Source organism: Nylanderia fulva, unplaced genomic scaffold (genome assembly GCF_048542155.1).
Source record: "Nylanderia fulva isolate GAGA-0341 unplaced genomic scaffold, ASM4854215v1 Scaffold41, whole genome shotgun sequence".
NCBI classification, from domain to species: domain Eukaryota; kingdom Metazoa; phylum Arthropoda; class Insecta; order Hymenoptera; family Formicidae; genus Nylanderia; species Nylanderia fulva.
In genome coordinates this window covers 806674-827374 of record NW_028190488.1, presented here as the reverse complement: position 1 = coordinate 827374, position 20701 = coordinate 806674, and the positions used below count along the sequence as shown (strand labels likewise).

The following is a 20701-nucleotide window of genomic DNA, read 5'->3' as shown; positions in this document are numbered from 1 at the left end:
AAATCTCGTACATGCCGCCGGACGAGTTCATGAGCATGAGACGCTCATCTTAGGAACGTATTAATAGTTACTGCATTGACCACTACCACGATATGGCGCTGAAATCAGTGAGAAATGCTGGTCTCTCCTTCATCCAGACCTTTGGCGATCTGTCTATTAATCTGTGTCATTACATACGCGCGCGTGTGAGTGACAGCTGATCAGCTGATCGGTATTTACACGAATGAGGTATGGAAGCTGTAGCCATCTATAGTCGATGTGGAAAAACTTTTGCGACATTAGCGTCCTCTGGATGACTTGAGTCTCGCATTTACGCGGGAAATTGAGCGTTGAGCGGCGTGTGCAGGTTACACGTATCCGGAATACATTTTGGAATAAGGGTGTAAGATTATCGCGGGCGGTTTCTCTGTCAATCATGTCGAGTCCTATGAGACCGCCGAGGACCCCCGTTCCTCAGGATGACAACGATTCGACGAACGGCACCCCGAGACGACAGCCTCGGACTCCAACCTCCGCCAGAGCTCCTTCGGTTGCCGGTACACCTAGCACCATTCATTCAGCATCCACAAGACAAGGTTGAAGAAGTACTTTTTAATAAAATATCTTCATGGAAAAAGAGATATATTTGAATTATAATATTTGGTTTACGTTATACGCAGGTACACCTCAAAGAAGATCAGGAAATAATCCAGTAGACACTCCGTTACGATGGGGTGGCCGTCCAGCACAAGAGACTATTGCACCATCGTCGGAGGGTCCCTCTTCTGTGCCATTGTCTTCTCCGAATCGATTGGTACAAACAAGCCCCCTTGCTATGGGCATGAGCGAAGAATTGTCTTCTCCGTTGAATTATGGAACACCTAGTTCCTTGGCATCAGTTCGTACTCCTCGCAGTGGTATTAGGGGTACACCTGTGCGACAGAGGCCAGATGTTCAATCTGACAGACGTATGCGACAAGTTAACTTGGCCGAAGTGAGTTAAATTTATACAGCAATATTAATATATAGGTATTAAATTATTAATGTAAATTAAATTTTATTGATAGATACCGGAAGAACCCAATGCTCAAAGAACATCAGAGACTGAGAATGGTCCACAGTTGGTAATCTGGGGTACAAATGTTGTAGTGGATCAGTGTAAGGAACAATTTAAACGATTTATCCTGCGATTCATCGATCCAGAAGCAGAGAATGATGAATTGCCTGAGAACATGAATCTGTCAGATCCACTTTACTTGCAAAAACTTGAAGAGATACATACATTGGAGGAACCTTACTTGAATATAAACTGCGCTCATCTCGAGGCATTTGATAAACAGCTTTACAGTCGATTGGTATGCTATCCTCAGGAAGTGATACCAGCTTTCGACATGACCGCGAATGAAATGTTCTTTGAGAGATATCCTGCAGCAGTGTTGGAGCATCAAATTCAAGTACGACCCTACAATGTTACCAGAACCAAAAGCATGCGCCTTCTAAATCCAGAGGACATAGATCAATTGATCACAATCACTGGTATGGTCATTAGAACATCGAACATTATGCCGGAGATGCGAGAAGCGTTTTTCAGGTGCATTGTCTGCTCTTTCACGACAACCGTGGAGATCGACAGAGGTCACATAGCCGAGCCCACAGTGTGCACGCATTGTAACAACAATTACTGTTTCAACTTGATACACAATCGCAGTCATTTCTCTGACAAGCAAATGATCAAACTACAGGAGTCGCCGGATGATATGCCGGCTGGTCAGACCCCTCATACAGTGGTTCTTTTCGCACATAATAATTTAGTTGACGCCGTCTCGCCGGGTGACAGGGTTTCCGTCACCGGTATATATCGCGCGTTACCGATACGCGTTAATCCGCGACAGTCCAATGTACGCGCTATCTACAGAACGCATGTTGATGTTGTCCACTTCAGGAAACAAGATTCGAAGCGGTAAGATACATTTCAGAGTTGCACTATTTATTTGTATTTTATTAAACTATATATACAGTTATATTAATTATATACATTTATATTTTATATATATATATATATATATATATATATATATATATAATATATATATTTAATTATTTTATATTTAATATATTATATATTTTTAATATTATCTTTTGTTAATTTTTGCTCTTGTTTATTCCATATAGACTATACGAGCAAGAGGAGGGCAAGGATCATGCATTTCCACCAGAAAGAGTGGAACTATTGAAACTGATATCACAGAAGGAGGACGTGTATGAACGACTGGCACGGCACATTGCTCCCAGCATCTACGAAAACGAGGATGTGAAGAAGGGAATATTGCTGCAATTATTTGGTGGAACGAAAAAAGAGCAAAATAAATCGAGCAAGAAATATTTTCGGTCCGAGATAAATATACTTCTGTGTGGAGATCCGGGTACGAGTAAATCGCAACTGCTACAATTCGTCTTCAATCTGGTACCTCGCTCGCAGTATAGCAGCGGAAAAGGTATAAATGTACCTCTTTTTAACGATAACATTACATTTGATTTAATTTTAATATATAATTAATAATTATTTGTTCGTATATTTCATGTCCGTGATCTCTTTCTCAGGTTCCAGCGCTGTCGGCTTAACTGCTTTCGTAACGAAAGATCCGGAAACTCGTCAATTAGTCCTGCAAACCGGCGCTCTAGTGCTCGCTGATAATGGTATCTGTTGCATCGACGAGTTCGATAAGATGAACGATAGCACGCGCTCTGTATTGCACGAAGTTATGGAGCAGCAAACGCTGAGCATTGCAAAAGCTGGTATTATTTGCCAGTTGAATGCGAGAACAAGTATTTTGGCAGCGGCCAATCCTTGCGAGTCGCAGTGGAATAAAAATAAAACAGTAAATATCCATTAAGTTATGATCGATATTGAACATTTGTATGATGAATTAATGAGCACTGATAGAAATCTTTATATTTGTTTTCTAGGTGATAGAAAATGTCATGTTACCGCATACGCTAATGTCACGTTTCGACCTAATTTTCCTGATGTTGGATCCTCAGGATGAAATATTCGACAGAAAACTCGCCAGACATCTGGTATCGCTGTATTACAAATCTGATTTAGAGGAAGAGGATGACATCGTGGATATGAGCATTCTACGTGATTATATAGCCTATGCCAAGGAACACGTTCGTCCTATTCTCAATGAGGAGAGCCAACAGAGGCTGATCCAGGCTTATGTTGATATGCGCAGAGTAGGAAGCGGCCACGGACAAATCACAGCCTATCCGAGGCAACTGGAGTCGCTGATACGGCTCGCTGAGGCACACGCTAAGATGCGATTCAGCAACATAGTGGAGATTACAGATGTCGAGGAAGCTTGGAGGTGAGAATAGACAAAGATAGCTAGATCTCTCAATACCTAGGTAATGCGATATTTTCGTTTTAAATAATACAACTTATTGTAACATCTATATATCATCAGGTTACATCGAGAGGCGTTGAAGCAATCGGCCATCGATCCATTAAGTGGCAAAATCGATATTAGTATCCTAACAACAGGCATGTCGTTGGCTGCGAGGAAACGCAGACAGGAACTGGTGGAGGCGTTGAAGAAGCTTATTAAAGGCAAAGAGAAGACACCGACGCTAAACTACCAAAAAATTTTTACAGAATTGAAAGAATCGTCCAGCATGGTACGTTTATTTATTATATTTATGTACCTCATTCTGCATTTGTTTTTATCTATTTATATTTGTATTTTATTTTATTGGTTTTTAATGTTATTTTATTTTATTTCTATGCATTTATTCAAAGAATGTATTTTTTGGTTGAGCCTATGTTTCTTTTTAGTTGGTGACACGTGAAATGTTTGAAGATGCTCTGAAAGATTTGCAAGATAATGGTGTTGTAATTGTAACCGGAAAAAATACTATTCGTGTTTGTTAAAATATTATTTACAATTTCAAATTGCCTTGTTTAGGATATCTGTAGGAAATTAGTAAGTACTTTTTCATTGACGTATTTTATGAAAGATTATTGCTAACTATTTTTATAAAAGGGCTTTTATATTCCATAATAAATAATAATAAATAATTGTATTAGAAAATTTATTTTGAAACAAAATAGATAATGGCGAAAACTTTTCAATAATTAACGTCACAAAAATTGTTAAGATTATAGAATTTTTTAATTTCAAATAATTCTTTTCAATTTACAAATTTTCGCCTTCTGTAAAATAATGAATATAATAATCAAAATTTGAAATTCATATATATATCCTAAATTAAATATTTTAATCGTATAACTTTTGTATCTTATTTTTACAATTTATATTAATATATGTAAAACATGCTGCTTTATATTTATAGGAATTTTGATATCTATGATTTTATTAAATGTACAATGAATTATCAAAAAGATTATTTTAATTATTATTTTTTTTTATAAATAACATTTATGTAAATTTCTGATCATTTTTGATAATTCAAGAAATATGTTTTTTAGTATGCCTTTTATACAGTATTTTACATAATTGTTGATAATAACGATAAAATACACAATGCACGAGAACGCGCGTTCTTCACAACATGTTGTTGGAATTAATATTGTTTGAATTTGTTGATTCTCGCACATTCTCGCATTTATTGAGCGCTGTGTTATTGATATATATATATATATATATATATAAAATTTTGCAGAATGATCATATGTGATAATTGTATTATCAACGAGAAATTATTATTCTCATTTCGTTTATTCAATTTACATACACCGGTATCGATACGTTTCCTATAATAATACGGAACGTCATGTTTGAAATGTAGCAATTAATTGCCATTGACAATTCGAAATGTCTTATAGCTGACCCGTACGTATGCTTTACACCTACGCCTCGTGCGCGGGCGTCGCGACGGAGGCGTCGTACTACGTAGTTTTGCTCTTGCGATGACCTTGGAAACTCCTACGCTCCTTTCAGCGCCGGGTAGCTCTGGTGGGGATATTCGTTCATCGACGTCCCACCCACTCACGCCGGGGTAACTTCCGCCCCTCCGAATCACGATATTCGCTACACATCGATGCCAGGAGAATCTAGGTATCTTCAAATTATCGTATTCGGGGAACATTAAAGTGATACTGTTTTTTCAAAGTTATAATATTCCGTTTTAATTAACTTTTTTATCAAATAAATTAGATTATATAGGTAGATTAAATTATAATTTCACGTGAAATTTATTACAATTTACTGTCAAAAACAATAATCGCTGCCGTAAATAAATTTAATGAGAATATATGTATATTCTTATTAAATTTTAAAATTGAAGCTGTAATTGCAAACAGATTAAAAGATCAAAGAAAAAAATGACTATCGTTAATAAATGATATTAAATAATATAATTATATATAGTATAAATAGAATCGTATAATGACAAAACATCTCCGATACTGATGTATAAAGATTATAATATACTTCAAGCTCTTTTCTAATCCATCCACTTTAAAATCTTTCTTCTCGGTTTCTCTTTGTTCATAAATTTTGGCTCAAGTTGCATTAAGATTTACAATTAAATTTGCTTTTATGACGGATTACTCGCGTTTTTTCTTATGTATCCAGAATTGTAATATTAAATTACACTACTAGCTGTTACATACGAAATTCTTAACAAATATTTGAATAATCGAATTAATATCTTTTTTTATTATTATATATTAATTAATAAAGTAAATGTAGGATCTCTTTTAATATGGAAAAATTCCGGAAGAAAAGCAATTGTTATCGTGATTTTTATAAGGTCTATCGCAAAATTTAACGAAAGGAAAGGAAACATTTTTTTCGGTAAATGTCAGTGTTTGTTAAATCAATTAACATTTTTGTTGAAAACAAAAAGAATATCCTGAAATATATCCACTAAAGATTTATTGAAAATTTATATCTTGCACATGACACTTGGCAAAATTGTCAATTTTTAAAAAATTCAATTTTACACAATTCTATTACGTATTTATTATAATGATCTTCTAATCTCAGATTACACAATTACGACTTCGATTTCCAATTTCTAAATTCAACCCCCGCATTCAACACATACAATAAGTAATACTTAGCCATAAAAATTGTATAAACATTTAGTTACATGTGAAAGTATCTTCTTGCGTGCGCGCGCGCTTATATACCTATATATGTATGTGTGTGTGTGTGTGTGTGTGTGTGTGTGTGTGTGTGTGTGTGTGTGTGTGTGTGCGTGCGCGCAAGTGTGTGAAAAGAGCATCCACGCGCGATTCACCCCCGCGCATGATGATGTGCACACGTGCGCTATGCACAGGTATGCATCGTTCATCTGCAAATGGCCGACTCGTACGAACGATACACAATTGTGCATGTGCACGTAGCCGGCGAGGGAGGAAGAGAATGAAATCGCGTATCGCAAAAAGGGTATGAATCGAGAGAGAAAGATCGCGAGCGAGACGGTGAACAAAGAGAGAAAGAGCGAGAAGGGGTGCGCTCGATCGTTAAAGCGCCACAACCCCCACCGCCTGATTCCCTCACGCCCATTCATAAAGTTGCACCCCGTTAATTCTTAGTATCTCGTTCAGCGTTTTCTCAATATCGCCGTATGCGAGGGTATATACCGGGATCGCATTTCTTTCTTTCCGCGAAATCTCCAATTTTTCTCAAGCACCTTCATCCCTCTTTTCTACTTTTTCATTCGCTCAAAGTGACTATTCGGAGAATTTTCCGATTTTTCTTTAATAAATTATTTTTGCGAAAATGAAGATTCTAAATATTTGAGATCTTAATGATTATTCATGAGGATGTTTGATTGATAATGATTTATGATTCAGGATGTACTCGTTAATGTATTCATGGAGGATTGACCGCTCCTGTGTGACTCAATGCAACACCTGTTCCTCTCTCGGGGGATGAAATCCGACTTGTCCGATCGACCCTGGCTGGCGGCTGAAGGTCGTCGTCGTCGTTGGAGGGTAGAAGAGCGGGAGGCGAGGGAGCGAGAAAGGGAGGGTTTGGATGCCGCAGTGCTCCCGCGAGCGCGAGCAAATAAAAGTCCAAGCCCGGCATTGAGCGGGTGCCTCCATTCATGGATTCCGGGCGCAGGCGCCTCGTCGCGAAACCGCATGGCGTTGCCCGGGGAAGGGGTTCGCGAGAGAAGTCACCTACGCTGTGCTCCCCCGGCATCGCGATACGTGGGCGACGCGGGTGATTCAGAGGTAGAGCGAGCCGGAGTAAGGGCGGACCAGTTCTGTTCCTCTCGCGCGCCGGCTCGACTCGCCGCGAGAGACCCGGCTTCGACAGAGGGTGACTCTGACATAAAAGAGAGAAAGGAAGGAAGGGAAGACCAAAATTCGAGGACCGTTCTCTTTCGCGCCTCTCGAGATCTTCGCCCTGACGGGTTTCGCTTCGCGAAGCGGTGTTGCTTCTCGGCTTTTTCTCCACGTCTTTCTTCTACCCTCGACGAGCGATGGCTCGCGTTCGCCGACACGTCAAGTGAGTGAGTTTTGCGACTCCTTTCTCCCTTTTCTCCGGGCTAGAATCCTCGAGAATCTCTGTATCAGAAATACTTGTGTTATTGTGTGCAAGAATCGTGCGAGAATCATCGAGAATATGCGCGGAAAAAGTCGGATAAATGCGGTAATTTTTGGAAAAAAAAGCATCTTATCTTAAGTTTTGTTAATCCAATGCTTATACATAACGTTTCATATTTTGCATATCATTTCTTAAACATTTTGTAGTATTCTGAGCTTCTATTCTAGCCTTCTTCCTCCATGATTTAAATTCATTAGACTTTTATTTTTATAGTCTCATTTAAAAATATTTATGCATTATATATATATATATATAGTGTTATTTATAATTAATAATTTATAAGGAACATTTTTATAGTCACATTTGAAAAGATTTAATGCATTATATATATATAGTATTATTTATAATTAATAATTTATAAGGAACATTTATCGCGAATTAAAGATCTTCGTACACAAAAGAGTCGAGACATAAATTTGGAATGGATTTTGAAAGGGTCGAGTGAAAGTTGGAAGAGGGGGTAGGTCATGGGGTCGTTACGATTATATTATATTACATAGATTATATTATATTATATAGAGATGGAGGGAATGAAAAGTTTCGAAGTACGAAAGGACATCAAAAATATTCCATTCCAAGTTATCCCCAATTCGGATCCCACGAGCCGAGCTCGACTACTACTGCTAAGTAGTCGAGCTCGAGCTTATGCGAGACAAGCCGGCTTGTAAGTCCTTCATCTCCCGATTAGTCGAGTTACTCGTTCCACGTAAAGGACTCTCTTCCCACAGTCGGAGAAACGTCGGGATTCTGCTCACCTGCGTCCGACACCTCGTATAAACACCGGCTATATCCTGTCCAGTCGTCAAAGGCATTAAATCTTGAAAAAGTACGTAAATACGAAAAAGAGAGGCATGCTCGCTGCACGTCAGTTCGACTACTTCGCGGACGAACATTCATACGAGAGGTGAGATGGTATTGTTATTAATTTATTCATTGTTTTATTATTACTTTTATTTATTTATTTATCCAAGTTCTTTTTTTTTTCTTTTTTAGATTTTGTAGAAATTGTCTTATGATATTTTTCTACATGCATTGTTATTAATTTATTCCTTGTTTTATTATTACTTTTATTTGATTTTTTTTTATTTTTTAGATTTTACGTACTGTGTCTCGTGATATTTTTCTACATGCTGTATTTACAATATGCATTGTTTTTATACTTATTTTTACAATTTTATTGAGAAACGTCAACGTCTTCGCAAATTCCTTCGTATCGCGTTAGCCTTGTGTGCGTTTCCTTTTTGCGACATTGAAACTCGAACGAGAGCGAAAGTAGCGGACGATGCCACTCGGCGCCCATCAGTGAAAACGAAACCGGGAAACTTTGACCTTTTTCGCCGAAAATTGCAAGCGTTGCCGGCTCAAACTAGCTTTAATTGTCAAGATATCAAACGTTGAAATTTGTGAAAGGTATTTTAAAAAAATATTTGGAATATTTAAAATTACGAAAGGAGGCCGATTCATGTTCGAAAAACATTTAGAATGTTATAAAAGTACCTTATTAACATCCCAGATAGCACAGCTATTCGAAAAGAATTCATTTGGATGTCACCTTGTATGTCATCAATTTCATTTTACAAAATGAATTCTATATGTATTTGAAAAGGGACTCGAAATTGGTGACATACAAATGAATTCTTTTCGAATAGCTTGTGCTATCTGGGATCCTCTGAATGTTTTTCGAACATGTGAGCTGATAGGAATATGCTATTTCCTCTCATGAGGCGTTATCATTAAAGACCTTTGCTAAATATATATATCACATTTTTTAAAATATAGAATAAAAAAAGAAGATTACATAAAATATAAAAGAATACAAAAAATGGCAATTAAAATAGACCTTTAATGGTATTCTCGCGTGTTAGTCTTTATTCAAGGAAACTATAAAAATTGCACACACGCGCGCATAACAAATTGATATACGGACAAGAATGAGGAGTTTTGGTATCGACAGACATTTGGTGAAATTATGTAGGTGTATATATGTATAACGGGCAACACACCCGTTATACATATTTTAGATGAATATATCCAATCACGCATGCCCGCACAACCACATGCTATAGCGTATACGCGTGTGCTCGCACGCGACACATTTACACGCAGATATCGGCCATTTTACTTTCTCCTCCTTCCTCCCTTTTACCCTCCAGAGGAAAAGCTGATCTGACCTTGGTCGCCATGGCGATTTCAAGGATACCGTCTGCCGAATGCCACAGAGCGCCCAGAAAAAGACACAAGTTCGGGGGTCTGTTTTATGCTTGTCGTATGCTTCCACTCTCGAATTATTACACACAATACGAAGGAAGAATTTTTATTTTCCGTGTTTTCGATTTTTAATTATCGCGAGAAACTCGTATCCAGTGCCTTACTTTATTATGAGATCAATATCTTGAATCACATATTTTACACATATGTATATATGTACATTTTTCAATGAGGACATATCTTGTTAATTAATCGAAAATAAAGAAATGCATATGTGACAGTTAAACATTTAATTAATATTAGTATTTAACAATTGTTTGAGCAATACTTTCGTTTTTGCTAGTCATATATATATATATATATATATATATATATATATATATATATATAACTTCGAGATTATAAAACGGAATTTTAAAGATTTTTGCGAATTTATATATGATTACATAAATCTTAAAGCGAGTATCTTGCTTCGCGATATTGCGAATAGAGCAGAATTTAATCTTGATTTTAATAGAGTTTCAACAAAACGAAAGGGCATGAACCTAATATGATTTTGGGATTAATCCAGAGAATTGTGTGGTAAACACGAACTTGTTGCCTGTTATGTTTATTACGTTGGAAAGCGAGTGAACTTTCTTATGTATATATACACAACCTGATGTGAAATCTAATGAAATATTATACATACATAAAAAGTTTACATACACACACGAAAGCAATCCTTTAAATAATTCTTCTGTATGATATAAATTATCTAAGGTAAAGATTTTTACTTTTATTTGATTTTTTTTTATTTTTTAGATTTTACGTACTGTGTCTCGTGATATTTTTCTACATGCTGTATTTACAATATGCATTGTTTTTATACTTATTTTTACAATTTTATTGAGAAACGTCAACGTCTTCGCAAATTCCGCGCAAAAAAATAGACAAAAGTATATTTTTTAATTAATTTGATCCGAGCAACATTTTCAAACGAAACTTTACAATATATATTATATAATAATATTGAAATTTTTTGATTTAAATTATATTGCTATTTTTTATCATAAGCTAAAAAAATTCGATGTCAATAAGTTAGTTGAGAAAAATAATGTAAAAGTAGGATACCCTTATTTATTATACAAAGTGACCTCGTCGCAATCTTGAGACATAAACTTTGTCAACAAGAAACTCGATGATCAGTTCGGTGTGAACGACAGACCGTGGAACATCAACAACTATCGTTACGAAGGCTTGTTTCTAGAGAAACAGGCAAGTCGAGCCGCATCGATCAGGTAGAAGTCGCAGAGCTGATTATTTGTGCGATTTTTTAGTATAAATCATTTTCACGTTTATTGATTCATTACATACGTCGATTAAATCGATTTCCGACTTTCGGGCATATTTGTCTCGCGATCGCGACAAGATATCTCGTCTTTAATTAGGATTATATCTCATCATTTCTCTTTAGCACTCTTTAATGTAGATTTCTTAATTAATATGTAAAATCGAGCTTTCTCCGGCGAAAAAAAATATCGAGAAGAATTTAAATCGTGGAATTTTTAATATTATATATATTTTTTTTCCAAAAAATTCTCGTGACTTCTGAATAACGATCGAGTCATCGTTTCGATGAGCGAAAATGTCAGTCAGTCAGTGCGCAGATTCGTGAACAGTACAGTTTTCTACGCATAATAAAGAGAAGTCATAACATTTGCGAGATGGAATGCGCTTTTGAATATCGTACAATGTTCGGTGAAATAGATACGTTTGGTGAACAAACTGATTTTGCAAAAGGTTGAAACCGTTATACCTTCGAAGAGAGTTGGAGCTTCGGTGTTGTGAATATATACATATATATGTATATTCGGAAACGTGTATCGCGAAAGAGATATTGTTTTCTTTATCACGAATAAACGTAAAGGTCATTTCTGTATCTAAAATTGCTTTCTATTATAAGTGCTCTTACATTTTTGAAGAATCGAAATAAATTTGAATAAATTTATTCTTTCTCGATTTGCAGAAATTTTTGCGGTTCGTTAGTTTCTTTCAAAATCATAATTTTCCCTTATTCGGATACAAAATTTACGTTTCCTTCCGAGTTTCTAAGACCGATTAAAGTTCCATTAAATTTGCAAAACGAAAACGGAGCATAATCCATTGAATCCAATTCTTTCGTATGGATTATATTTGATGTTGCTATATATTTGCGTAAATAGATGACAATTGATATGGAAAATGCTTCGATAAAATGTAAAAAAAAAACCAGTGAAATACTGATCAATATTTTAACATTTCCGTATCGTTTCAGGAAAACAAGATTTTTCAATAGTGCGGCACGAGATACCTCTTTAGAGTTTTATCAGCAATTTTTACCCGTCACCATGAATCAATTAAAGTCTCCCCGCAACAGGGTAGATTATAATCGCCATTTCATGCAAGTAAGTAATTTTCATTTATTTTTTCAATCTGTAGAGAAATATTTTAACATATAAATTTTTATATTAAAAGATTTTTAAACATAAACATTACGTGTCTGTTCAATTTTCTGATAAGAAATTGTTTAGTCGATTTTGGAGAGAGAATTAAAGTATGAAATTTTAATAAAAAACAATTTGATTATATAATAAAAAAAATAAATTTACAAGTTACAATTTATCAATCGTTTAAAATTATCTTTTAATTTATGTTTCAAATACTGGTCGAGTACGCAAACTTGAAATGAACAAAATGTTTCAGCTGACAAATAAGCCTCGAAAGCAAGAAGACCAGCACTTCACGCCCAAAAGACTTAGTAACGTGAGAAAAGCTCGATCGTTTTCAAGTCCCAGCCCGGAGAGGTTCATGAGGCACTTTTCTCCGGGGAAACTTTCGCAGCAGCATCCAAATAGCAATTTGTCAAGCCAGTCGATTTTCAATCAAGCAGATTCCTCATTTCTATATCAACCAAGGCTATATAATCAAAGCATGGTCGTCGGTTCGCTAGGTTCTACAGGTGACAGTCGACCAGGCTCTTCGGATGACAGTCTAGCGAACCGATCTTCGCCGATTCGCCAGCTGGATACCAGTTCACCAGACGATTTCGGGTACTTTCGAATGTTTGAGGATGCTAGTATACCAGACGTCTCCGGTCTGAGCTTTTCGAGCGCCCCTAATTCAAGCGAGAACTGCCAAGCGGATTGCGAGACGTTCGAAGATCTCAACATGAATTTTCTCAAGTTCGATTTGCTGGACATAAACGACAACTATTCCATACGACAGCCATCTGAGCAGTTGATCCACAATTCGAATGTCCAGAGCGATATGTCCAGCGTGCCACTGATGACGTTGGCAACGAAAGAGTTAGAAATAACGCAGGATATGGGACAAGATAGCTACTCCGAACAAAAATCACCAGAGCAACAAATCCATAGTCCGAACCTTCAGAGAGATGAGCCATTGATGCCGTTGATGCCGAAGACATTTGAGATTGTGAATGAGATGGAGAAGGATGACGATGCCGGAAATATCCAGAGAGACGTGTCTAGCGTACCGCTGATGGAGAACGAGCTAGAACTGGCAAAGGAGACAGAGATAGCGACAGAGATTGAGAATAATCAATCGCTCGACCATTCATCGAACGATACATTGCCGTACCATTGCGGTAAACATCCATACACTCAGCTGCTTTACTGTCAAACCTGCTGCAAGTCGGTTTGCAAAGAGTGCGCCGTTCATTGCACTTGTAAACATGTGACGGTTGATCTCGTAGAGTTCACTGAGACCGCTCAACGTCAAGCTGAAGACGTATTAATGGAAGCCTATCTTGGGATAGACGTTCTTGCTGATGATATGGAAAATATGGGGGTAAGTCAACTTCATTTTGGTCGAGCAACGCGAAAGTCAATTTCTCCGTCAGTTTTTTCTATAATTATATATATATATATTTATTTTTTTTTTTTAATAGAAATTTTTGTATTAAAATATGTGAGGTAATTAGAAAAATTGAAATTAAATAATAATTTTTTTCAAGTCTTTCAAAAGGATAAAGAGAATTAAATTCTAGAAAGTACAGATTAAAAAAAATTAATTTCTTGCAGTTGGATATTGCAGCGTTAGATCAGAGAACCAGGGAGGCGCTCAGCGATGTGAAGTTCTTCTCACGTAGAATGTGGTCTGCCGTAGAAGAGAGGGAGAAGAAATTATTTAAGCAAATTGTGGAGGCGCGACGATGGAAGTTCGAGGTTCTTCACGAAAGATATATGCATTTGAAAGAGGATAAGAGTCGGCTGGCGCATGCCGTAAGCGCCCTTAAATACGCCATCTACGACGCGCGATTTCCCAATCTCGCGTGTAATCCCGACGATCTTTTGAAAAGGAAAGACATGGTGTTGGCTGAGGTACATATACTTTTATTCTGTATAAAGACACACATTTATATATCTCGTAATTTTTTTAAAATTTCGTACGTTTGCGCAGATCTGGCAGATTCGTCAGAATCGGAAGATGAAGTCCCGGTCTACTCGAGAAGAGAATTGGATCTCGTTCAAGAGTTCCGACAGCAATGTATTGGCCGTGATCGCCAACGGCGGAAACGTCTTGCTGAACAGTCCGGGCACGATCGGAGATCGTCTACCATCGAATCGCGATTATAGATTATCGCAATACTTTCCGTACGGACTCAACGAGCAAATGATGCAACCGATACCGCGCGGTCGCCCAATAGCGAATTATGAGCGCAACATCGTTCTTCCGAATAGAAAAGCCGACTTGCAGATCAAGAGCACGGATGTCCAGATCATCGGCCACTTTGGTGAAAACAATGCCGAAAACCTCTGTCGCCCGTGGGGATTAACCTGCGATAATGAGGGTAACATCATAGTGAGCGATAGATCAAATAATCGCATACAGATTTATCGCGACGACGGCACGCTTGTCAGGAAGTTCGGAAGCTACGGCAATGGTCCTTGCCAATTTAATCGTCCAGCAGGAATCGCCGTCGACGCCCGACGTCGCCTCATCGTCGTCGACAAGGATAACCATCGCATCCAGGTTCGTGGTACAATGCGTTTCTTCTCATGATGCGAAATTCTCTTTGATTGAAGGTTCAATTATGTAACCATAAACAGATTAAAACAAGTTGAAGATTTAGAGCTTTGACAAGTTTAAACTGCAATATAAAATCGTGGTGTTTCAGATCTTAACGATGGAAGGTGAGTTCCTGAGGTCCTTTGGCGAGCATGGCGAAAAACAAGGCCAGTTTTGTTATCCGTGGGACGTGGCGGTAAACACTGCTTGCGAAATCGCGGTCACAGACACCAGAAATCACCGCGTCCAGTTGTTTAGCGCCGAGGGTATTCCGCTGCGTATGTTTGGCGGTCAACAACATCTGCTCAGGTATTTGGATTCGCCGCGCGGCATCTGTTTCAATCAGGAGGGCAAGCTCATCGTCACGGATTTCAACAATCATCATTTATTAATAATCGAGCATAATATGACGGATATGCGTATACTTAAGTGCGAGAAAGAGTTAAAGGGCAAGAAGCAGGACGGCAGCGGAGAAAACGACGGGCAAAACGACGAAAACGCACCTACGTTTCAGAGACCGCAGGGCGTAATAGTGGCCGACGACGGTAGCATCCTCGTTGCGGACTCTCGCCATAATTCGATCAAGGCGTTCAACTCGGTCGGCTCATTAATCTATTCGTACAAGCCGGGTCAAGACGAAATGGATCGTCCGCTCGGCATAGCCCTTTACTGGGATGGTAGAATGGCGTTCACGGATTACGGCCGTAATTACGTGCGCTTAGTAAGACTGGAACATCATGTGGATCCGGTCTCGAGGAATGCTATTATGTTCGGTTGATATCCTAGGATATCAAATGCATTATCCTGGTGAATCAATCGAGATGCAGACAAGAAGAACGAGATTCTTGTTTGCAAAACGTACGAACGGCATCAATTGCCGCAACTTTTACAATAGCAACGCGTGGCGAGATTTTTAATTATCTACTTTCTGCCACCAGTAAATTGCTGTAGGATATAATGTTTGAAAATTTAATGTTTTGTTAAAAACGCGAAAAATTATGACAAAAATATTTTCAGCGGTGAAAATAACAAATAAGTAATAAACGTGAGAGAGATGAAAGTTATGCATGCTCAACGCCGTTTTGCGTTTTCTCGATAAATATATATATTACACACATCTCCAATCGATTTTCGAAATTAAAAGTTTATTTTGTATTTATTTTCCTTTTTTATCTTCGGATTTTTTATCTATTTATTTCTTTGTATTTTAATTTTTTTTTATTTTTATGCACATATTTGTCTATCTTGTTATCTTTTATTTCGCATAATTACTTTATATGTATATCAGACGCTCAATTTTATTCTCGAGAAAAAGCGGCAATTTATCATTTTGGTATATTTATCAATAATGTTTGTCAGAAATGCAACTTTCATCTTCAATCTCTATTACTGATTTATTATTTTCATTGTTATTTATTTTATTTTGTTATAAAATATGTTCACTTTTTACAATTGTGCTATACATATATATTTTTTATAATTTTATTATATAATATAGCACGTTATGTGTTATAATTGGATAGACACATGGAAAAATGTAGTTTAGATATTTTTAGATATTTATTTTCCAATTTAAAAACAGACAAAATCTCGAAGCAAAACACAATATAGCGGATAAAGAGAACCGTGTATGCGCTACACGTTTTACATAAACAGGACATAACTGATCGAACGATCGATCGACGGTGCATTGTTGGAAAAATATGATGACGTAGAAAATTAATGAGAGAATCTACAAATTCAGATTGAAATCATATTTTATTGATTTTTTTATTGGTTAGAAGATTCGATTATTTTTTTCGAATTACAATTCATGGTTTTTTCTATCTTTATACTTTTTAATGAAAAATTATTAATCTTGTTTGTTTATCAAATTAAAACATGAATTCAATTCATTTGTGAATGTGTAAGAAAGTGTTTTCTGTAATGTTATTTTTGTCTAAATGCAAATTGTGTGTATAACAACAAACATGATTCTGCTTATCAACTTGATTTTAGAAAGAAAAAACAGAAATTAAACACAATAATGCCTATATATTTTTTTATTTTTATTATTTTCCTAAATACGTACACATATATGATAAATTTATACAGTTAAGTTATATTTCGCATTTCCTTTTAACATTTGCTAGTATAAAATAATGAAGAAATGAGAGAGACCAAAGATTTTTTTTTTACGTCAAGTTTTTTATTATTTTTAGCGTATACTTTTCTTTTGTAATATTTTAAATATTTTTTTATATTGATTTTTAATAAGAGACTTTTTTATCGATATTTTAAATCGTATAAAGATTTACGCTTTTTTGAAGTAAAGAAAAAGATTTTTAAATTTAAATTAGATTTTTAAACATGCAAGTCTTTATTATTCTTTTCAGCATTTATCCAGGTAGGATTAAGTAAACGGAGGAATATCGGACACACACAAAATCATGAATGACGATATGTCTTGAAAATAAATATCCGTAAGATGTTGAACGAAGAAATATCGATGAGAAAGTATCAAATAAGAAAGTGACAGATAGGGGAAATGTCCAATTTTGTATTCCCCGCATTCAAGGCGCATTACGGTTCTCTTAAGCTCGAGAAGGCAACATGTATTATCAATATAGATTATTAGTATCGTTAAGAATTAGCGGATAAGTTTATTGTTAAGGGATAATTATCTAATATATAATGTTAGACATTAACGTGAATTAATCGTTATCACGGTTGAGACGATCAGTACAAAGTTGTGCATGCGTGTGTATGAGAGACCGCGATAGAAATTGCTTATTGTTAAAGGAACGACGGCGGAATGTTGATTATTTTTCGACGTTGTTTGACAAGGTCCGATTGAAATTCTACTGTTGATTTGACGTATTCGCATATGTATTATGTGCGAATTATTATTGCGACATCCGTATAATATAGGTAGGAATCATGGACATCCGCAGGATTTTTTCCAGGGGAGCATGGTTATCATTTTTGTTTATTTCATATTTTTTGTTCTTTCTTAATTATTTTTAAACTTAATTTTTAATTTTTATTTTTTATATTAAAGATGCATAAATTCTAGTGTTTCCAAAAGGAAAGCAAATGCTTAATTCTTTTTACTAATTTCAAGGGGAACAAATGCCTCCTTTTGTTCAGATTCATGCGGATGTTCATGATCCGCCAATTCTCTCGGATCGGTTTGCAAATTTTCGCGTTGTTCCTTCGGCATCTTCCATATGCTATATGAACATTCTAGTACTAGAACAGCCAATGTTGTATATCCTATCGGATATAATTCTGCTTCTACCTCTATAAGCTGTACATGTGGAGTGACATTGGTCGTTTTAGTTTCCTAGAAAGAATATTCTCTCCCCGCGTTAGACTTTTCTCCGTAGGTTATACTTATTGTTAATTAATATTCAAAAATAGCAAAGTAGCGTCTGATATATGAAGGAAAAAATATTTTTAGAGATATAAAAAAGAGAAATGCCTGATATGTGAGTGGAAGATGCGCGCTGCATGATAATAGATAACAATGCTTTTTTAAGAATATCTCATGCGCGAGAAATGATATTATTTGCTCGAATATCTCGTAAAGTGGCGATGATAAAAAAAGTGATGATATATATTATTATTATATTTAATATATTTCACTCTTACCTCATGTCACATGTGAGAAGATTACTCTTACCTCATGTGACACGAATGTCGTGTGTTAGTATTCAATGCAAAACGCGCGCATTCGTGTAACGCCAAGTTTTGGCTGTGTTAAACATACAAGGAAATCACAAAAAATATTTAAAAAAAAAAACGCGAGTCCACTTTATGATATATCTGTACGACAAAAGAGAAAATCTCGCGACGGTATTTTTTTAAATGATAAAAGAGCGCATGAATATACACACACATACACAAACATATACATATACACACATATATTTGGTAACAGGAAGAGATCGCGTACGATTTTCTTTAAACAATCTCTCGTAAATGTGATTAGGGAGAAAGTTTCTACGTATATTAAAGATGATAATCGACGATTAAAGACGATCTGTATATGTATTATACGTCTATTATATGTTACATGCAATGTTTATTAATGAGAATCAATTTTTCTTAGATGATCACATCTGACAAGATCACGGCGAGAATTTATTCTTCGATTCCGATGTAAGGACGATGTATGTCTTTCGCGTATCACATAGAGACGCGCATCCTATTTTTACATACGCGCAGATACTACTTACAAAACGCGGATATACTGTCAAAACGGATTTAAAACAGGTCGATTATACGGTCAACGACGCAAAAGTCTGTTTGAAAAACGGGCACTAAACTTAGCTAAGCTTCTTCTGTCTCGTGTTTCGGATATACGTATATATGAGAATATAAACGAAGACGCGACAAAAGAAGATATTGGAAATATACAAAAAAAAAAATAAAATATAAATAAAAATCAAAAATTACATACATCTGTCCGAGAAGACACTAAAAGAATGTTCTTCACATTCATTTCGCATATCATAGATTTGCTCATACAACACTAATCAACAATCTCTGTTATTAGCCACTAAGTAAGCACAGAATCTTTGCCAAACGAAAATCAATTTGAAAAATGCATTTTTAAATTTTCAAATTGTTTCTTTTTGTAATATTATAATTTTTGGTGTGTATCTCACACATGTAAAGTTTGTTATGTGACAGCCTCTTCTTGTGCGATGTATTTTTTCTTTTTTTTTATAAAAGAAATATGTAATTTGATTTTCTCTCTGTAAAGATTCTCATATACTTATAGATATTTAAGCGGTTTTAAAATTTCGATTTATGTATAAAATTACCGAGAGCTAGCAATTTTATTTGTCTTTGCATTTTTTCTTATTTGTTTTTTACTTGTCGTTTAGATAAATAAAAACATCGATGTCTGATGGATGCTGAAAAGCGAGAGATACTTTAATTGTACATATTAAAAGTACAATCGCAAACGGTGAAAGAAAATTGCAGCGTTCATCGACAATTCTTTGAAAGTTTATAAGAGCTTTCTTTTTTTTAATATAGCAATGCAGTGCCAAACTATATAATTCGCAAAAAAGCAAAGCATACGAAGAAGTCGAGGAAATGCGCAACCCAGATTATATGAAATTATATGTTAACTAACGTCATATTTTTGCGATTAATGGCAAAGATGACGCTAAAATCAATCAATTGTCAAAATATCAGTCCATCAACATCGAAGTTGGCTAACGTGTTATTATATAAAGTAACGTTACGCATAACGATAAAAATTACAGTTTTATAAGAGATGCGCTTTCACGGATGTAACATTTGCGAATAAGAAACGAGAAAGAAGGTTGAAAAGTTCCTATTTTGACGTTACAATTGCAAAATATCTTGCCGGCTTAATAATAATAGCTTAACTGACAATGATGAGTTAGTTTTTTATAAGCAAGTGTGTTAAAAGCTTTCTCTAAGTTATCGGCGCTAAACGTTCACGAATTTATGTATATTTGCGTTCCTACAAAAGTTTAACTGATCACCCCGAGATTTTTAAATAATAATTCCAGTTAGAAGTCATAAATTCACTGTAACTGTAGAATCGCAAACGTTTCATCGATCGGCACTCGATTACGAATAATAATTTGTGAGTGCCGCGTATGTGTCCGTGTGCGTGCATATCTACGTATGAGTATCTGTATTAGATCAGATCGCACAAATTTACGTGCGTTAAGTATTTATGAAAAGATAAACTTTTAATGATTAAACATGTCAAAATAATTACAGTGTAGTGCATTTGTCAAACGAACCCCCTTTTTTCTTATTTACATTGCATTTAATTCGTTCCATAATTGTTATAATTAAAATCAATTAATTAACTTCCATAAATGAAAATCTAACTTGTTTATGAG

General features: G+C 35.8%; 2 protein-coding genes across 5 annotated transcripts; both read left to right on the top strand.

The window, feature by feature from the left end:
* The first annotated feature begins 292 nt into the window (after positions 1-292).
* dpa (disc proliferation abnormal) lies at positions 293-4057 on the top strand. Its single transcript, XM_029319407.2, has 8 exons — positions 293-575; positions 660-973; positions 1047-1939; positions 2152-2474; positions 2581-2858; positions 2947-3347; positions 3447-3657; positions 3815-4057. Exons 1-8 carry the CDS (start codon positions 416-418, stop codon positions 3908-3910), a joined length of 2676 nt encoding a protein of 891 aa, XP_029175240.1. The 5' UTR covers positions 293-415; the 3' UTR covers positions 3911-4057.
* Positions 4058-4691: 634 nt separating this feature from the next.
* Positions 4692-20570, top strand: LOC114943744 (uncharacterized). Of its 4 annotated transcripts, none has more exons than XM_029319429.2 (8): positions 4692-5057; positions 6806-7466; positions 8294-8469; positions 12070-12199; positions 12498-13604; positions 13838-14137; positions 14217-14789; positions 14935-20570. In XM_029319429.2, the coding sequence occupies exons 3-8, from the start codon at positions 8417-8419 to the stop codon at positions 15601-15603; spliced, it is 2832 nt and encodes a 943-aa protein (XP_029175262.1). In that variant the 5' UTR covers positions 4692-5057; positions 6806-7466; positions 8294-8416; the 3' UTR covers positions 15604-20570. The 4 variants fall into 4 exon arrangements, with proteins under 4 accessions (XP_029175262.1, XP_029175290.1, XP_029175280.1 ...); XM_029319457.2 differs by having other exon boundaries at positions 4693-5057; positions 8294-8391; XM_029319447.2 differs by lacking the exon at positions 8294-8469 and having other exon boundaries at positions 4693-5057.
* Positions 20571-20701: the final 131 nt, after the last annotated feature.